The sequence below is a fragment of the Megalops cyprinoides genome, chromosome 19 (genome assembly GCF_013368585.1).
Source record: "Megalops cyprinoides isolate fMegCyp1 chromosome 19, fMegCyp1.pri, whole genome shotgun sequence".
NCBI classification, from domain to species: Eukaryota; Metazoa; Chordata; class Actinopteri; order Elopiformes; family Megalopidae; genus Megalops; species Megalops cyprinoides.
In genome coordinates, this window is record NC_050601.1 from 24,549,445 (window position 1) to 24,569,340 (window position 19,896).

General features: G+C 39.6%; 5 protein-coding genes across 6 annotated transcripts; 3 read left to right on the top strand and 2 right to left on the bottom strand.

The window, feature by feature from the left end:
- Nucleotides 1-474: 474 nt before the first annotated feature.
- Nucleotides 475-19,320, top strand: LOC118795077 (hemoglobin subunit beta). 2 transcript variants are annotated; one of them, XM_036553437.1, is made up of 4 exons: nucleotides 475-540; nucleotides 18,251-18,342; nucleotides 18,634-18,856; nucleotides 19,085-19,320. In XM_036553437.1, the coding sequence occupies exons 2-4, from the start codon at nucleotides 18,251-18,253 to the stop codon at nucleotides 19,214-19,216; spliced, it is 447 nt and encodes a 148-aa protein (XP_036409330.1). In that variant the 5' UTR covers nucleotides 475-540; the 3' UTR covers nucleotides 19,217-19,320. The 2 variants fall into 2 exon arrangements, with proteins under 2 accessions (XP_036409330.1, XP_036409329.1); XM_036553436.1 differs by lacking the exon at nucleotides 475-540 and having other exon boundaries at nucleotides 18,179-18,342.
- Nucleotides 538-1,806, top strand: LOC118795082 (hemoglobin subunit beta-like). The gene is made up of 3 exons (XM_036553442.1): nucleotides 538-632; nucleotides 950-1,172; nucleotides 1,540-1,806. The coding sequence occupies exons 1-3, from the start codon at nucleotides 541-543 to the stop codon at nucleotides 1,669-1,671; spliced, it is 447 nt and encodes a 148-aa protein (XP_036409335.1). The 5' UTR covers nucleotides 538-540; the 3' UTR covers nucleotides 1,672-1,806.
- LOC118795081 (hemoglobin subunit alpha-like) lies at nucleotides 4,416-5,443 on the bottom strand. The gene is made up of 3 exons (XM_036553441.1): nucleotides 5,271-5,443; nucleotides 4,724-4,931; nucleotides 4,416-4,595 (listed from the first exon to the last, which is right to left on the bottom strand). The coding sequence occupies exons 1-3, from the start codon at nucleotides 5,363-5,365 to the stop codon at nucleotides 4,467-4,469; spliced, it is 432 nt and encodes a 143-aa protein (XP_036409334.1). The 5' UTR covers nucleotides 5,366-5,443; the 3' UTR covers nucleotides 4,416-4,466.
- Nucleotides 7,245-8,415, top strand: LOC118795078 (hemoglobin subunit beta-like). The gene is made up of 3 exons (XM_036553438.1): nucleotides 7,245-7,415; nucleotides 7,585-7,807; nucleotides 8,174-8,415. Exons 1-3 carry the CDS (start codon nucleotides 7,324-7,326, stop codon nucleotides 8,303-8,305), a joined length of 447 nt encoding a protein of 148 aa, XP_036409331.1. The 5' UTR covers nucleotides 7,245-7,323; the 3' UTR covers nucleotides 8,306-8,415.
- LOC118795080 (hemoglobin subunit alpha-like) lies at nucleotides 15,091-16,441 on the bottom strand. The gene is made up of 3 exons (XM_036553440.1): nucleotides 16,288-16,441; nucleotides 15,439-15,646; nucleotides 15,091-15,331 (listed from the first exon to the last, which is right to left on the bottom strand). Exons 1-3 carry the CDS (start codon nucleotides 16,380-16,382, stop codon nucleotides 15,203-15,205), a joined length of 432 nt encoding a protein of 143 aa, XP_036409333.1. The 5' UTR covers nucleotides 16,383-16,441; the 3' UTR covers nucleotides 15,091-15,202.
- Nucleotides 19,321-19,896: the final 576 nt, after the last annotated feature.

A 19,896-nucleotide genomic window follows, 5' to 3' on the forward strand; every position in this document is an offset into this window, starting at 1 on the left:
ATTTAAAATATGCAGCAGCAGACATTTTAAACGCGTGTTTTTTTTAAATATTATAATCATAAACATCGCATTACAGTATTTACATGTATGTAGTCTATACGTGCTTAGAAACAGAGCACTTGCCGCATGACTAAAATGTGGACGCGATTATTTTAGTCACCGCTTCACTGAAATTACACACAAAAACAGCAATGCTGTGGGGTTCATATCGGATTTAATACAGAATTGTGTCTTTAATTAATATGGAAACATTATTAACTAGATTACTCTTCATTTCTGTCAATGAAACCGTATAAACAATTAATAAACAGCTGACTCATGTTTCCCAGTCCTGCCGAACCGAGACGTGCGTCCAACATTTTGGCAACGATCCATACAAGACCTTTCCCCTTAGCGAAATCCACCAATCAGACTACAGCGTTCTCTCTGGGGCGGAGGGATTAAACATCAATAAAAGGTTCTGTCTCAGTCCACGTTAGCAAGGGATTCAGTAAGGAAAGCTTCTGACAAGAACCCGAAGAAACCCAAAAAACCGACAACATGGTTGAGTGGACAGATGCCGAGCGCAAGGCTATCACGGGGCTGTGGGGAAAGATCAACGTCGATGAAATCGGACCCCAGGCCCTTGCCAGGTAATGCTATACAGTGAAAAGCTCCCTTTTAGTTTTCATACCAGCCTGGTTGTTCGAATGAGAACAGGAAATATTTAACTGATGCGACTACTCTGCTTACCTTCTTAGTGGTACGAATGTTGTTACAGCAAGAGCTTTCCATTCAGTTAAATGAATAAAGTGCACTGCCGTTTCTGGGCCTGCGTCCTCTTGTCGCAGCCAATGATCTGTCTTTGAGAAGTCAAGCGCCTCCTGTCATTCAGTTGGTGAGGAAACGGTTCCAAAGGTGGTTTTATACATGTGTTTTTGTTGACGATAATCTCTTTCTGTATTTTCAGGCTCCTGATCGTGTCCCCTTGGACCCAGCGACACTTCAGTGCGTTTGGTAACCTATCCAGCCCCTCTGCCATCATGGGTAACCCCAAAGTGGCCGCTCATGGCAAGACCGTGATGGGCGGGTTGGACAGAGCCGTCAAGAACATGGACAACATCAAGGACGTTTATGCCCAGCTCAGCGTGATGCACTCCGAGAAACTGCACGTCGACCCCGACAACTTCAGGGTAACAGTAACCGCAACGATAAAAACAGCTGGCAACACCTTAACGACCTCGAGCGCGACTTTCCTCATTGCGCGCAGCGCACACTGTCCCGTGATGACAAACACACATCGTTGAGTTTTACTTGCGTGCGCGTCTTGTTCGCCACGGGCTTTGCTAGTGCTCATTTCCTGTGAACCATAGCTTTTAAATAGCTAACGGTAATTTCAGTATACTTTTGCGTTTTTAGTTGCAAAATATTGCACCCAGCGACATTAACTGGTGCTCTGCTGTAAACGCTTCATTTCTTTTGTTTTGACATTTTGTATACTGTTGTCACCTGCATACACAAGTATAAGATGTATACTAATTTCTCTTTTTCCTCGCACAGCTTCTCGCTGAGTGCATCACCGTGTGCGTGGCCGCCAAGTTTGGTCCCTCCGTGTTCACCGCTGAAGTGCAGGAGGCCTGGCAGAAGTTGCTGGCTGTCGTTGTGTCCGCCCTCGGCAGACAGTACCACTAAACCCACTCTCTGCCTCTGGTGCTCAGAGAACAGCTCCGTCACATCATCTAGTCCTGAACTTAAAGCCATTGGTTTGTTGTGAAAATGGAAAGCTGTACTCTTCGACGAAACGACAATAAAATTATATTAAAAGCACTTAAGTATGCTGCGTTTCTTTGCACTTTTTATGCTTTATGTTCGGCTAAATGATAGTGTTTTACTACTCATTAAATCAGTAAGAGGCATAGTATTGACAAAATAGCACTTTATGTTTAGAGTTGGCTTGAAACTTGACTGAATCAGGACGAGCTCTTTTCCTCTCTGCGCACGATGGATATTGTCTCGTAGGTTCCAAAGTCATAAATACTATGTAGACATTGGGATATAAGGAGACAATTGGGGGTGCACCCCCATAGTGCCGGGCCTGCGTGCTGAACATGTAGAATATGATATTTTAGGACTACTAACTATATATATACACTGCCTTTACACGAGAATTAGAAGAATAGTGTTCAACTAAATGTGAAAGTATCTTACTGTCCGACCATACGTCATATGCCCATGTATTGGTATTGCAGGCCCGGCGCTATGGGGGTGCTTAGGGATGCATTGCACCCCAAGACTGACCTGAAAAAATTCATTAACATTAAATGCTATTATGATTCAGCTGTCCTTTATATTTTCCTTTTCATGCTCTAGAATGTCTGTCTGCTTCATTAATCAGAACTTCAAATTCCAAAATTTCAAATTCCTTTCGACTCAAAGGGAATGAATGAGTTTCCGAAAACATGTCAGTCAAGTCATGTACACATGTCCACACCCAGAGCAACTTGATTTTTCTAGATTGTTTTTTTTATTTTAATTTTTTTACGTAGATCTTTTACGATTACAATTTCATGTTATGTACACCAACTGTATAGGGGTTGACAACTTTACGCAAAGGATTGGTGCAATTAATGATTTGCTGCTGTTCAGATCACACAGAAAAATAGTTGCCTAAACCAAACTGTTTAGTGTAATTCCAATGGAATACAAATTCCAGTGAAATACACATGTATATCTGCTTCTATCCTCTGTGTATCTGCTTCTACCCAGTTCTGTTTTACTTAGTTTTCCTTTGCACTGAGTACCAGATTCAGACTATCGAAACGTTTCTTTCAATAAGCCCACCAATTCCACAAAGTCACAAAGCAGTCTTAAAATTTTTTGTTCAGGTTAAGGATAAAGCCCACTGCGGTTGGACTGAAACGGAGCCGAAGGGAAAATAGGGTAAAAGCACTCTTAAATACATAAGAGTATTTAATATTATATATTGTGAGACTTTTATTTAGGCAATGCTCGTTTTTGTACATGTTTCGTAATTCCACTAACATATAATGGTTAATTAATAGTATTAGATTAGTAGTAGTAATAATAATAATAATAATAATAATAATGTTGCGGTTGTTTGTCCGATTCAGATTATAAAGCAAAAGATAGAAAAAATCACAAGAAATGTACAAAAATGTATGCATTTGAATACCTCAGTAACGTATTAGGTATACTATACATGTACTACATTTTACTACCTCTTTCTGAACTTTTCAGTAACGGATATTTTAACCATACCATAATCGTTATAAAAATAATGCTTGAATCTACAGTTATTGTTACATTATCTTCGTTATGCTGTAGGAATACCAGCATTTCTTTTCTTACTTTACTAACTTCGGCATATTCTTACTTCTTAATGTTTTGGACAACCGCGGAGGATTATTTGGACTGAATCTTCTTACCTCGTGGACAATACTGTTAAATTATGTGACGTCTGTAAAAGTTCATAAATAACCTTAATTACAAAATGCAATGAGGTTCTTTTTTTCTTCTTTTCAAGTGCATGGATAATTCTACCCAGTATCAAGCATTTTATTTATGTAGTTATATGTCACAAAAATGTGAAGGCACTTATAGGTTAAGGTCTCAAGCTTCTTTGCCTTTGGCTGTTCCTAAAGTTCGCACCGAGTTTGGCAAGAAGGCCTTCATGTGCACCCTCATTCTGCACCCTCTGCCTGGAATAGCCTGCAAAAAGAATTAAAACTTCAGGACTTGGTCACGCTCAGTGAATTTAAAGCTACTGTTAAGAGTTTGGAAACAGGGTCTATTGGCAATTGCAAATGTTTTTAGCTGAAAATTGATTGCTTTTGCACTTGCTGTACTTTGCTCTTTCTACTTGTCCTTCGTCTTTTTTTGTATTTTTTATGCTTATGTTGTTTTGTTTTGTCTGAAACTTGATGTGCTGCTTTTCTTGGCCAGGTCTCTCTTGTAAAAAAAGATTTTAATCTCAATGGGAACAACCTGGTAAAAATAAAGGTTAAATAAATAAATAAAAATAATTTTAAGAGGCAAATCGCCTTTGTGCTTTTTTGACTAGTCATTACTACTGTTTTAAATAATTGCAGCTTTCTACATTCAAGGCATAAAATTGGTCACGTTATTTATGCGTCATCCTCTTCGGTGAATTAAAATAGCCTGTTCTCTCTTCTGGCTTGATTTTACATTTTCTGAACTTGTGTGCTTGTGTGTGCGCATGCGCTTGCTGCATGGCTCGTCTGGTGCTAAGACTCCTCTGTGCACAAAACCAAAGAATATCCCGACGAATTTAATACGTTAGATATTTTTGTTCTCTACCTGTCTGTGTTATATACACATGATAATTTACACAAACAACACGAGACAAGATTAATATTCATTACATTTTATTGATTTATTTATCGTTTCATGCAGAAATTTGTCTACCACAACGGCGGAGCTATTGGTCTTATTCCTCCGCCTGCAATTTAGCGGTAATGCTCGGACAGAGCCAGGGCCAAGTTCTGGAAGAACTTGTCAACGGACACTTGCACCTCCGGTGTGAAGTCAGCAGGGAAGAACATGGCAATGCACACGAGGATGTTGTGGGCCAGAATCTGGGAGAAAAAAAAATGATGAATGTTTTTAGAAGCAACTTGCAATTTGGTCATTTCGAGGCTACTTTGGTGGCAATTTCTGTGTTTTCTCGTTATTTATTTGCTTATTTATTTATTAATTTATCTACCTTGAAGTTGGCAGGGTCCACTCGCAGCTTGAACGCGTGCAGCTCGCTGAGGCTACCCAGAGCGCCCGTCAAGTCGTCCATTTTGCCAACAGCCTCGGTGACGGCCCCCATGATCGTCTTGCCGTGCTTCTTGACCGGGGCAGAGCCGGGGCTCACGTCGGCCCAGTGGGAGAAGTAGGTTTTGGTCTGGGGGTACACGACCAGCATTCTGACAGCCAAAAAAAAAAAAAACAGTCAAATTAGTGTAGAGGATTAAAACCTGCGGTACTCACAACTGTATAGTTACATGAAGCTTTAAAACCATTGTTGAGCTCTGTGCTCAACACTGTGCGATAATCTCCTGAAATAATGCCCAAATTATATTCATATACACACACATCTCATATATCTTAATCTTCCTCATACTCATACTAGCCTGTTGGCTGTAGTGGTGGTAATGCAAGTTATACATCGTACACGCTAACATGAATATAACAAACGCTGTAAACTCAAATTTGGAATCAGAATGTGCATGATTTGCCCTACGTCTAACAGTACTCAAACTTACCTGCCCAGTGCCTCACCGCCGATTTCGTCGACTTTCGAAGCGATCTTGCCCCAGAAAGCCCTCACAACTGCTTTGTCTTTTGCGGTGAGACTCATGGCTGCGTCCTTTTCGTCTTTTCCACCTGTTGTTTCGATTTCTTTGGAAGAAAATCCTGGACTGCCGGCGAATCGAGGTTCTTTTTATAATGAACTTGCACAGGCACACCCAAAACCCAGATCTAAAACCACGCCTCTAATATGCATAATTCTTTGGTCATTATTCTTGGATTGTCGCCAAATTTCTTTACTCTAGTTGAGTGATATCTTGTATGTAAAAATAATGTTATGTCAACGTTTTAACCTTTAAATGTTAACAATGTTAAAAATATCCAGCTATTAAACATCAATGAAAAATAATGAAAGCATCAGCTATTAGAAATATAAAGTACACAATGTCAACATTTTTATTTAAAAATGGTTTATTATAACTTGACTGATGGATAAGGTAATTTTAATCTTTTGTGGCATATGATGTAAGCTACTTCTATTTGTCTTAGACATTTAAGTCTACGCCGTGCATTTTGATCAACATTTTTAAACCTCTGGGGGTCATTGAAATACTTGAGAATAACATCCTTGCCATTGCGGGTTAAAGGCTACAACACAGATGATAGCACAAGTTTCATAACGGTTCTAGCAGGAGAAATTGAGTATTTGAATCACTACTTATTCCTTTAGTCTACTCCAAGAAGTCTTGATTTTAATACCTCTGTTTGAAAATTGAGTATTTTGATCACTAATCATGGGATGTATGTCTTGTTCTTGTTCTTTTAGTCTACTCCAAGAGCTCTTCATTTTGATACCTCTGTTTGGCCCCTTGTTAATATCCACCTCAATGGCATCTTTTACATGCAGTTGTTACATATTAAACTACTACATCACAGTCGTTCTATGATACGGTCTGAGTCCGAGGAGAACGAATTGTATTTGGAATGCATTTCTTCTGCTGAGAGGTTATGCATACAAACTCAACAGAACAATTGTTTTAATATGTCAATCTGTGATTGTTGAACGAGAGTTAAAATGGTGATGACAGAATGGAAGAAAACTCATGAGTAGGGAAAATGACTTTATATTTCAGTCTGCAAATATCAGGAAGGAACAAATTTAATTAAGTTAATGAGTCAAATTTACCAAGCGGTGTTAAGGAACATAATACCAGCATATTGCACAATTTATCTAAAAATACATATGTGTGCGATATTGAGAAATCGTCTCTTCGAGTGTTGCGTAATCTTGATTACTGATTCATTGCTCCATGTAGTAAATTTTAGTGACCATAGTTGTTTTATTCTCAGATATGACAAAGACGATATAGGTTTATGCATGTGTCCTGTGTAGGGTGTACTATGTATACTATGTGTACTTGTTACATTCGTTACTGGTTTTAAGTACTGAGCGTTCGTGCATACATTTAATGCCCCAAGTTTTCGGATTTCGTTCTAGTGTTTCAATATCGCATGTTGTGCTGAACATTTAAAATATGCAGCAGCAGACATTTTAAACGCGTGTTTTTTTTAAATATTATAATCATAAACATCGCATTACAGTATTTACATGTATGTAGTCTATACGTGCTTAGAAACAGAGCACTTGCCGCATGACTAAAATGTGGACGCGATTATTTTAGTCACCGCTTCACTGAAATTACACACAAAAACAGCAATGCTGTGGGGTTCATATCGGATTTAATACAGAATTGTGTCTTTAATTAATATGGAAACATTATTAACTAGATTACTCTTCATTTCTGTCAATGAAACCGTATAAACAATTAATAAACAGCTGACTCATGTTTCCCAGTCCTGCCGAACCGAGACGTGCGTCCAACTTTTTTGGCAACGATCCATACAAGACCTTTCCCCTTAGCGAAATCCACCAATCAGACTACAGCGTTCTCTCTGGGGCGGAGGGATTAAACATCAATAAAAGGTTCTGTCTCAGTCCACGTTAGCAAGGGATTCAGTAAGGAAAGCTTCTGACAAGAACCCGAAGAAACCCAAAACACCGACAACATGGTTGAGTGGACAGATGCCGAGCGCAAGGCTATCACGGGGCTGTGGGGAAAGATCAACGTCGATGAAATCGGACCCCAGGCCCTTGCCAGGTAATGCTATACAGTGAAAAGCTCCCTTTTCGTTTTCATACCAGCCTAGTTGTTGGAATGAGAACAGGAAATATTTAACTGATGCGACTACTCTGCTTACTTTCCTAGTGGTACGACTGTTGTAGTAGCGAGAGCCTTCCATGACAATAATCTCTTTCTGTATTTTCAGGCTCCTGATCGTGTCCCCTTGGACCCAGCGACACTTCAGTGCGTTTGGTAACCTATCCAGCCCCACTGCCATCATGGGTAACCCCAAAGTGGCCGCTCATGGCAAGACCGTGATGGGCGGGTTGGACAGAGCCGTCAAGAACATGGACAACATCAAGGACGTTTATGCCCAGCTCAGCGTGATGCACTCCGAGAAACTGCACGTCGACCCCGACAACTTCAGGGTAACAGTAACCGCAACGATAAAAACAGCTGGCAACACCTTAACGACCTCGAGCGCGACTTTCCTCATTGCGCGCAGCGCACACTGTCCCGTGATGACAAACACACATTGTTGAGTTTTACTTGCGTGCGCGTCTTGTTCGCCACGGGCTTTGCCAGTGCCCTTTCTTGTGAACCATAGCTTTTAAATAGCTAACGGTAATTTCAGTATACTTTTGCATTTTTAGTTGCAAAATATTGCACCCAGCGACATTAACTGGTGCTCTGCTGTAAACGCTTCATTTCTTTTGTTTTGACATTTTGTATACTGTTGTCACCTGCATACACAAGTATAAGATGTACACTAATTTCTCTTTTTCCTCGCACAGCTTCTCGCTGAGTGCATCACCGTGTGCGTGGCCGCCAAGTTTGGTCCCTCCGTGTTCACCGCTGAAGTGCAGGAGGCCTGGCAGAAGTTGCTGGCTGTTGTTGTGTCCGCCCTCGGCAGACAGTACCACTAAACCCACTCTCTGCCTCTGGTGCTCAGAGAACAGCTCCGTCACATCATCTAGTCCTGAACTTAAAGCCATTGGTTTGTTGTGAAAATGGAAAGCTGTACTCTTCGACGAAACGACAATAAAATAATGCGAAAAGCACTGAAGTATGACGTGTTTCTTTGGATTTACAGTATTATGATATATGTTTTTGTAAATTCAAGTGTTTGTTTATTATTTACCAATCAGCAAAAAGCATATTCAGTTTTGACTGAACAGTTCCTCATGCCTAAGGATGGGTTTAAACAGACGGGTTCAGCGCGAACTCTCTCTCTACACACGATCCATATTCTCTCATATGTTCATTCCTGTCATCGAAGGGAAAAACAATACAGTGTAATTTGGACTATTTTGTTCCACTTGTGTGCAGGAATCAGTTCAGTATAGAATATATTCTTTCTGCTGTGTAACCAATGATTTTTCCCTTAAGAAGTTTACAGTATAAATTCAAATGTCATAACCGAAAATAAACATGAAAATATCGTTCTATTTCATTTTCTGCCAAACTAATACAGGTATCTCGATTGAATTTGGTGAAACTAACACCACTATTTCAGTTTAACATCCATTCCATTGTTGGCATTTAACAGACTCCGTTATCCGCAACGATTTACACAGGTTACAGCTGCTGCTAAAAATTTACTGAGGTAATTCCAGGTTCATTTCGTGGCCCAAGGGTACAGCAGCAGTGCCCAAGCAGGGAATCGAACCAGCAACCTCACGGATACGAGCCTTTCTCCTTACCACAATATTACATTGCCGCCCTTGTAACGCAAAAACTGAAACCGCATCATAAAAACCTTCAGGTGCGTTATTACAGAAAGCAGTTGTATTTCGGTACCCATTTGGGGAGCAGCTATTGACTTCGTAAATAAGGGGATACATAATTTAATAAATACGTGAAGCTTGTCCCTTTAAGTTGTACTAAAACCGGTATTCTGCGATGTGTGAATTTTCTTTCTGAGAAATATCATCTACCGAACATATTGAGTATTATATTGTGTGGCCACAATACTGGATCGATGCTGCTTTTATATGCGACAATTACAAGAATACTGTTGAAGTGCAACTATCTTACTCTCCGTCATATGCACGTCCTGTATGTTGATATGTTCGTAGTGATAGGCTATTTGACATAGAATTGCTAAAATGTCATTTCAGAAGAAAGCATAAATTTGTAGTTTTTCTGCTACATTTAAGACGCTCTCGCCTCCAAGAGAACGTGATTAAGTATTTATCGTCACAGTAAAAGTCGATAAATGAGAAGGTGAAAAGGGGATGGTAGCCGCATTCCGTTCATATGATTTGCCCAGTCGTTTATTTAGTACTTTACTCAGATTTTTAGGCAAACCTATGACCAAATGCTTTTAAATATTTGATTTTTTTTCTGTGGGGTATTTTAAAGGTAATGGTCGCCCTTTCTGTTAGAAATATGCCTACGTGACCAAAGGTCATCAGAACCACGTTTTTTAATCGGCAGCAATTCACGTTTCAGTGCTTCCAGGGATGAGTGGTAGCAGGCGTCATTTCGTCTAATTTCTGACGTCTTTCGAATGAAACTATCAACGACGCTGACAATTTATTTGGGTGTAACATGCCTGAGTATGCCGATAAAGTGTCAATTAAAAAATGAGTTTCGTATCATTCGCTCAGCAGCAAGAGATTGTGCATTAATTTCAAACATGTATACACAGCACAGTCTATCTCTGTGCAATTTGTAATTATTTTTCAATCATTTTTTGGCAGTACTTGTACTGTTATTCGTCATTATATTCATCATTATCGTGCTTTTGACACGTACAACATCACACATGAAATATGAAACTTTTTTTAGTATATTTCTTATGAAAAATAAAAAGGGAAATACTTTCTTAAACTGGTATGGTGTTGTAATGAAAGAGTGCTAAGTGCTGGTGTTGTGTGAGAAAGTTGGGAAAAAGAGCAAAAATATAGTTCAAAGCTGAGGTATTCCTCCTTGACAAAAGTGTCAACTTTCTTGACATCAGATCAATAAATATGTTTGACTTACCTTACACATTTTCCTCTGATAGGTAACTCGGGCTTCATTGCAGATGGAAAACATGTACTTTTTAATTTCAAATTCAGCTGGTCGTTATATTTTTCATATTATTTCAGTGTCCAGCAAAATAGGTCATGGTTGTTTTCTAAAATGTGTATTTTCCTCTCATTTCCTATTTTCTTTTTTTTTTTTTAAATCCTGCGCCAAATTTTCAATCTCCAGACCCTCCTTCTGACTGACAGGGAACGATGAAGTCTCAGATAGCTCATCCCAGAGCATCTTGCTTATTGCAGGTTGTGTATTTACTGTTTCATTGTATGAATTTGATGTTAAATAGCTTTCTTAAGGGCGCAACATCTGTTCCCCACCCGATGTCTGAACATACATATTGCAGGAAATAAGTCAATATTTTGCAGTGTGACTTTTTCACATTTGTCTAAACTTTGTTTTTTTTTTATTAGTAGTCGTTTTGGCAGTTAGCTTGTATAGTTTCATTCAGCTGTTAAACTTTGCCTTTGATGTGTTTGCAAACTGAGTCACCGATTAGTATCCAGAGGGTCCTCATATTGTGGCAGAAACAAGCCAATGAAATCTCGTTTTTCCTTTTGGGCGTAGCTGCCAAACTTGGACCGTTAAAACACGCGCGTCAAGTGTCTAAAGTGATTGGTGAGTTGCGTACTGAAATACCACGACCCAACGAGCGGACGCAATCAAAGAAGCGCTGTGGTTACTCTTGATGATAATAGTGAAAGAAGAGGTAATCGGACGCACGCGCCAAAATCGACGTGGAATGGGACCTTGTGAAGGTATTCCGTTTTGTACACACGTCATCAGGAAATTCTCTGTGTATTCGATTAACGACTTTGTTTAGCAGGTGTCTTTGGCGAGTGCGATTTACAAGCGTAGTATACCATCGAAATAGTTGTCAGACTGAAACTGTATTATGGCCCAAAAATTCATTGTGCTGTTGACATATGTATTTTTCTTAAACATTGATTCTCGGAGCATTGTTTAGTCGCAAAACATTGTCGAGATATCCTTTTTCATGGTGTAGTTTGAGGCGTTAAAACGCGCTATTAGGGAATTACTCTCGGAGAAATGGATGGACCAGTTTAAGAATGCGGACGTAAGGTATGGTTAACTATTCTCAGTGTCAGTCCTGTTGCTAATGTTAATGAAATCCTATCCGTGGAATGGTCGAGGGAAAGGGAAATGAGGATTCCCTAATACTGGCGCTGCACCTGCCTGCTGACTGTCCTGTACACGTGCCTGATCACTGATTATGAAACTCATTTAAGTATTGATTATAACCTTCGTTCTTTGCGAGAGGGTTGTGGAATTAACTTCATTTCCCCGCGCGAGGTGCACTATACTTTCCTTCAATTCCTACAACATAATGCATGCCGTGTTAATGACTTCAGTAGAAAGCAGTGTAACTGGGCGTTTGCAAGTTAAACTCGGGATGCTAGCAATAATCTTTGTTTATAAACAAGGGGTGGCCAAAATGCGTTATTTGGAAAGAACAGATACATGTGTTCAGAAGATAAGAAATTTGCCAGTCCTCGCCAGCACAGCGTTGCTGGCGAATGAAGTGATTTGCTATGGTTATTTGCAAATAATCCACGGAAGAAGAAATGATAAAAGCATATTCCAAGTGAAAAGTAGCCTGTTTTCACAGATCGCTATCAGCGAGTGAACTGGTATATGTTCTATTTAATTTCAGGACTTTATTGTTTTCGCACTTTATTTTATTTTATTTTTTTTTTTTTTTTTGTTTAAATTTTCCAGCAGAGAAAACGTCTGCATTTCACAAAAAAATGTCAAATTTCTGAATGGGTAGAAGAGTATTGTATGTATTTGAATCGATTTTCGTCCGTTTGTTGTTGTTGTTTGTTTTATTTTAAAATCATTAATATAAGATTATACATAATTGACCAATATCTTGAATGATCAGAATTCCACGTTTAAGGACAAAGGTACTGTGTGGTCACTTTAACATTTTGTTAAAGGAACATGAATTCTATGCTAATTTGGTAGGTCCTTGCCTGAACAATATTACAACATAAAATGAGTATTTATGAGACAGGAATCACTCCGCTGATCACTTTTTTGCAATAACTGCTTGATACATAAGTAAGTGATACGTTCAGTTCCAGGGGGAATCTCTCCCTTGGAAGTCACATCAGTTCTGAGCCCCAAACACTGATTACATTTTGTGACATCTTGTCTAGTGTTCATTTCGTCACTGATAAATTAAGAATGAATACTCTAGTATTGAGCTGAGGTCATTGTCAAACATCAGAAATAGCAAAGTCCAAGGATGGTTCCGTGAAAAATTCAGCAGATTGATCAAATGTATTTATTGAGATGTCGAGTACCTGAGAGATTTTTCTACGTCATTTTCAAAAACTATATATTTTTGCGTTAAGTAACTTGCCTAGGAGCGTAACAGCAGTGTCCCATAGGGGAATTAACCCAGTAATATAATGGTTACGTCCCCTGCTCCTTACCTCTACAGTACACTGCTGCCCATATATATGAAGTTGTTCTTTAATGTAAAATCTAAATCTGCAATTTATACACCATTCCTATGGAGAAAACTGGCTAGCCAAGAATATGGTGTTTATATTGTTGTTGTTATTTCTGTGCCTTTTTGCTGACACTTGTAAAACGTGGGTCTCAGTTGACTTTACTATAATTGCATTTAGCGCCCCTTGTGGAGCTTAATGGGACTCGGACGGACAGTCCAAAATAGGCCGAATTTGGTTTGACTCGTGAGAGCAAGCCGACGGTTTCGTTGTTAACAGGACGACCCGTTTTGGTCAAACTGATAGCTTCAGAGAAACGTTATACGACAGACTGAAAACTCACAGTTTAAGACGCGGTGTTGTGGTGCAGTAGTCCTTCTGTTAGTTTTGTGATAAAAATGTGCTGACACACCCTGAAAGTCACATAGCGATGGGAAACCAGTTTTTACGTCCCGTGTTGTCGCTAGGCAAGCTGCTTTCAAGATACTAATGATTCAGTGATTTCTTACAAAATTTGTTTTCAATTTCTTTTTACCAAAACGTGTTTTGACCGACACCACGGGGATCTCGAGAGGGGACTGAAAATTATAAACATTGCATCTTTATTATAAATTCCAAGAAACTGGAAAATATTTGCTTAATGTATTGCTTACTGAATAATAAAATCGCATTTACTTTTCTCTTATGAATGCGTGCTTGTGCTTTTCCATATCATTGACGTTAGTGCTCTTTTCAAATGTTAAGAGGCAAATTCTGTCTTCATCATTCTAAGCACGTGCAGCGGCGAGCCACCCAGCAGTAACTCATAAATATTCTTCATCCTCTTCCTCCGTCATTTTGAGAAGCCACTGCCCACTCATTGCCCCGTGTTGGCGCTATAATATTGTGTGCGTGATGTATGTGATTTTTATATGTGGTTAAACCCTTGGAACTTTAGTACCGGTCACAGTGATGCATGGCACAATTGCAACACCTTTTTATCAACCCATGACTTAGTTATGTCTTAAATCATCCATATAAAACACATTATTAGAGGTATATCCTCTAGGGCCGGTTCCTCAAGACTTTATCAAGAAGATCCTATATGGGAAACTTCAGAGAACACACTCTGTGTAATCTAAATCTTTTCAAATCTGGGCAGGATTTAACATCGTTTTCTGAAAATCTGGAAAGTACAGCTACTATAACGTATATATGGATCACAAAAGGCAGGAGTAAAAATTCCGGTCATTTCTGCCTGATTTTTTTTTTAACGGACCCCTCCTAGTCCATTCATATGAAACTTGGTAAACGTAACATATGCGCCCCCTGTCGGATTTGTTGTATACAAATGGGAGAAATGGCTTCAATAAAGCACGCAATTTACAAATTTATGTTAAATGCAAATAATTGAGCCCTATTCACCGCTGGTAGAAGTGTGCGGTCACAATTCTCATCTTCTATTCACTTTGATTGAATTTTATTCTTTTACAACGCTTTAGTCACAAAGCGGCTTCACAGAGATCTCGAGTCTGCACCTTCAAAAGCAAGCCTATGGCCTATGACAGTGGCAAAGAAAAACTCCCTCGCTGCGAAAGGAATAAATATTGAGCAGAGCACGGCTCAGGGAGGGAACCCATCTGCCTGGATACGTGCAGTTGATAATAGAATGTATATTTCTTTTAGTCTTGCTAACAGGTAGCCTACAGATTTCAAATCTGTCTGATTAATTTATACACACGGCGGCGCTATGGAGGAAAATAGTTAAGGTTACCAATAGAAAGGCATCATTTCCCTTTTGAAAGCTGCATGTCTGAGTCTTTAACCCACCTTCACACTTTTCTTCTGAAGATCTTCATTCAATATGATATCAAATTCCCCCGTTTTACAACATGTCTTGTTTGAACATATAGCAGTCCGCTTCTGATGAAAATGGATGTTTCTCTTTTGGGGTTTAAAAGAGACACTGAGAGACTGGTAGATCCTCTCTTCTAATTAATAAGCACGTCTGTGTTGACGTGGTGTAAAATGAAATAACACTGGATGTTAATGCAGTTTGGGTGAAAGCTTGATTTGCTGTAACTATTACATATATCATTACTGTTACTTTTATTAGTGGTAGTGGTATTAATGTTGTTTTGTGCGTCCGGTGTCTGGTGTATTTTAGTATCTTTACGTTTGACAGAGGAACTCCCGGAACAATTGATAATAATAATAAACATATATGGATTTCAATCAGCTTTATTGTTGCTTTGCATCTTATACATGGACAACAATTGTGCGATCGGGTTCTACAGAGCGGATTATCTGTCCCGTTCGTGTCGGTGTCCGCGGTGTTTAGCGGTATCGCTCGGACAGAGCCCAGGCTAAATTCTGGAAGAACTTGTCAAAGGACAGGTGCACCTCCGGTGTGAAGTCACCAGGGAACAACATGGCGCAGCACACAAGGATGTTGTGGGCAAGGATCTGGAAGAAAAAAAGTCATGAATATTTCTAGGAACAAGGTGGTTATCTTGAGATTGCTTGGATAGAAATTTCTATCTTGTTATTTATTAACTTATTTATTTGTTTACCTTGAAGTTGGCAGGGTCCACTCGCAGCTTGAACGCGTGCAGCTCGCTGAGGCTACCCAGAGCGCCAGTCAAGTCGTCCATTTTGCCAACAGCCTCGCCGACGGCCCCCATGATAACGCCGCCGTGCTTCTTGACCGGGGCAGAGCCGGGGCTCACGTCGGACCAGTGAGAGAAGTAGGTTTTGGTCTGGGGGTACGCGACCAGCATTCTGACAGAGAACAGAAAATATATTTATTTATATATATTTAGAGAACTGAACTGAATGGAATTCATTGTCCTCCACAGCTCCATTTATTTAGGCTTCACAACATTAATCAATCATTTAATGTCCCGGACTGAAACGCTTAGGTAAATGTGTTGTTCAAAATAGCACGCACCGTTGTGTAGACAGCAGTGTGTTGCACTGGCAAAGAAATGGGGCTTTACCGAAGGCTATAGGTTTGGTTACCATGTGGCGCCCCTCCCGCTGCGCCCTTGACCAAAGCAGCTACATAACCTGAAACGGCTCCCCCAGAGATAGTATGTAAAATGTGAATTATGCCCACTAACCTGGACAACACTGCTTAGCAAATAAATTGTATTACTGTTTGTAAATGTTGATTTACAAACAGTAATTACCCCTGTAATTTTCTTAATGATTTTGTTTAGGTATTCTAGGCTATAGAATACATGGATTGCGCACATTTATTTCTCCAATAGTTAGCATTACTGAATTCACACTAGTCGTAGCTGTCAAAACAGGAGTAGCGGCAGCAGCAGTAGTCCTATGTTTGAGTAGAAATAACAATAAAGGTCGTTTCGAAAGCGCACGATGCACCCTAAACTCAATTGTACCCTAATTAACCGTACCTGCTTAGGGCTTCATCGCCGATTTCTTCTGCTTTTCCAGCGATCTTGCCCCAGAAGGCCGTCACCACAGATTTGTCCTTAGCTGTGAGACTCATGATTACGTATTGACAGTCTTTTCCACCTGTTTGAGAGAAAAAGAACCTTATGTGGGGGTTATCTTAGGGCAGTTTTTATTGGGTCTGAGGACAAGGCACACCCAGATACATCATCTAAACTCCGCCTCCATTTGGTCGTAATCCAACAATATTTTTCTCCACCAAAACATCTGGAAGACCGCCAGCGTGTTCATTTGCCATTTTTATGATCGACAGAGGCCAATACACTAATTTATTTTTACAAAAAAAAAAAAAAATTAAGCTTGTGGTACACAGTTTTCAAACTGTGTACCACAAGTAGAATTTTGCGATGCAGAATCATGTAGAATTATGTGGAGCATAAACAGTTGAATGTATCGATACATATTGATTACAGAACCATCTGCATAATATATAGTCTTAAACAATTGTTTTTCATGCATAGAAAGAGAAAACCTGAGTGGTAGATTTCTTTCTCTTCCTCCACGAGGGAAAAAAACTCGTTCTGTTATCTTAAAAGATGAAATGAATAAAATAAATATGAAAAATATGAAAAAAGTGTTCGTGACAAATGGAATGTGAGTAGGAAGGAATTCAAAATTGGAATTGAAAACAGCTGCGCACCATGTACTGTATGCGATTGACGAGCATAATAATGAATAATGCAAGGAAACAAATCTGATGGAGTATTTAAACAACATTTGCAGTTGTCCGGTACGTGTGTCATCTTGCTGAAAACTGGGTCGAAACATTGCATCTGTAATCTGCATTGTATCAGAGCAGCATTGTTGTTGTCCGTTTTAACTGAGTTCACCAGTTTGAAATCTTTTAGTTTCTTTGAATACAACCAGGCTTTATTATGACCTGATCAGGCACCACGGCACTGACTTTCTGGGAAAAAAAAATCCCTATTTATGAAACGACAGCGTGCGCTCCTAATGTACCAATGTACAGTTCCAGTTCCAAATTCAACTGTGAGAATTCAAGTGAGGTAGAATTGGTCTGGAAAGAGCTGAATTCAGTCAAGATTAAGATATTAATTTTAAAGATAATATATCAAATTTGATATTAAAATTAAGAGAAAATATAACTATGTGGAAAGGTTTCTTTTTAAAACCCATACTTTTTCAGTGTAAAACTGAGAAAATCAATTATTATCATTGATAATTATAAAAAAGAAGATGAAACTGGTATCTACTCTTTAAAAATGACAACTTCAAGATGCAAAAATAGATAGACCCGCGCTGTTTTTATTTTGATGAAGTAATGAATGTCTAATTCTTCTTGTCAATGTTTCCCTCCGTATTAAATAACTACTCATCAACTGACATTCCGTATAATCATTAAAAAATTACTTCGAATTTGGTAGGCATAATGGGTGGAACCGGTCTGAGTGTCCAGATAAACGTATGTACTCGGTGTTCTTTTTAATTTAATTTAGGCTCATATCCAGCTTGTGTTATCAGAGCTCAGCTTCATAAGGTTTATGTCAACTGGAAAATAAAATTAACAAAATTCACAATAACCAATTCGCTTTACATTCTGCAGTTTGCCTTTTTCAGCACATATTCGTAGAGACTTGTATCCTGAGTTTATAGTTTATCCATGGTTTTGGCCAAAATGAAAGCCAAACCTTGTTTCTTGATATTTTGCAACACTGATGGGTGAACGCCATAATGACCACGCCCTTCAATATAAGGTACCGTTACTGGCCTAATGCCGATCTATTCCTGTCGGACCTTGCCCCCTCAGAATTCATCCAATAACTTCTTCTGTTTTCTCAAAAGGCGGAGAGACCCAACATCTATAAAATGTGCGATCAAGAGATCGGTTAACAAGGGATTCCCTTTGGAGAGCCAAGTGCGAAAACCCGACAAAAAACCGACAACATGGTTGAGTGGACAGATGCCGAGCGCAGCGCCATTACGGGGCTGTGGGGAAAGATCAGCGTCGATGAAATCGGACCCCAGGCTCTTGCCAGGTAATGTTGATGGGTAGATAGACTGTTATTAGTATAATATTCTGTCGTTCGTTCAAAATCAGTCCATTAAGACTCATACGTCATACTGGTCATCTGCCGGTGCCGACTGCAGACACACTTCTCTGACGCCCACTCTCTTTCTTGTTCATTGTTCCTAACGTATTGATCCCGAGTAGTTTGTTGTACTTTGTTTTTAATGCCTCGCTGTACAGCTCTCCAAAGTAACTGTTTGCGTGAATTACGCTGAATTAGCTTGTTCTTGATTGGGTGGCAATCTTTGTGTACTTACAGGCTTCTGATCGTGTCTCCTTGGACCCAGCGACACTTCAGTGCGTTTGGTAACCTATCCAGCCCGTCCGCTATTATGGGAAACCCCAAGGTGGCCGCTCATGGCAAGACCGTGATGGGCGGGCTGGAAAAAGCCATCAAGAACATGGACAACATCAAGGCCGCTTATGCCCAGCTCAGCGTGATGCACTCCGAGAAACTGCACGTCGACCCCGACAACTTCAGGGTCGGTTAAAAATCTGTGGTTTTATCGCGGTTAACTATCCACGTGTGTGTGTGTGTGTGTGTGTGTGTGTGTGTGTGCATGTAGAATTGCATTCTGCTTCTACTCTCAGCGACAAGTGCCACAGCTGCCGCAAAACAGCATAGATGAATGAAATGTCGCATTGCTACTAAAGTGAACCATACTTTCCTACGCTTTTATTCAGATACATTTCTCTCTTCCCTCCTACAGCTTCTCGCTGAGTGCATCACCGTGTGCGTGGCCGCCAAGTTTGGTCCCTCCGTGTTCACCGCTGATGTGCAGGAGGCCTGGCAGAAGTTCCTGGCTGTCGTTGTGTCCGCCCTCGGCAGGCAGTACCACTAAACCCTCTCGCCAACGCCGATATATAAAGAGACTCGTCTCAAGAGCGTTTGACCAGACTGCCTACCCAGGCTGTAGGCATAATAAAATAAACTAACACTCTGAAAGCATATGTCGTCTTCTATATTTATTGTATAAACTATTGAAAGCCAGAGAATTTTGTCATGTCATCATTCTTTACAGCGCATTGATTTGGATATTTTCCCTAGGTAACTTGCTGGGTCAGTTACAAGTCAGTCAGTCAAGTTAAAAAATAATAGTGAAATTCCCATGAGCTAAAAATAGTTCAAAGTGTACCGATAAGTAAAATGGTTCTGAAGGGAACTACTGTATTTTATATATTCGAGGAAATATAAAATATTAATATTGAATGCAGAGACCCAACATCTATAAAATGTGCGATGAGTTCCTCCTCAATATTCAGGTAAAGTGTTGAAAATGAAGAATGTTGCGCTATATAACAACAACAATAATAATATATTTGGTAATTGCACCACATCTTGTTCCTATGGAGCAGGTGGTTCACAGAACTATACCGTCTGGGAAGAAAAATTCTGAATCCAAATTAAATTTCTATTTCTAATTTTAATGTTAAATGTTTATTACCAATCCCTTGGTAATTACCGAAATGACAGTAACTTCCTCTGAAGCACATACTAGTTCCTTTGATTAACATCAATTAT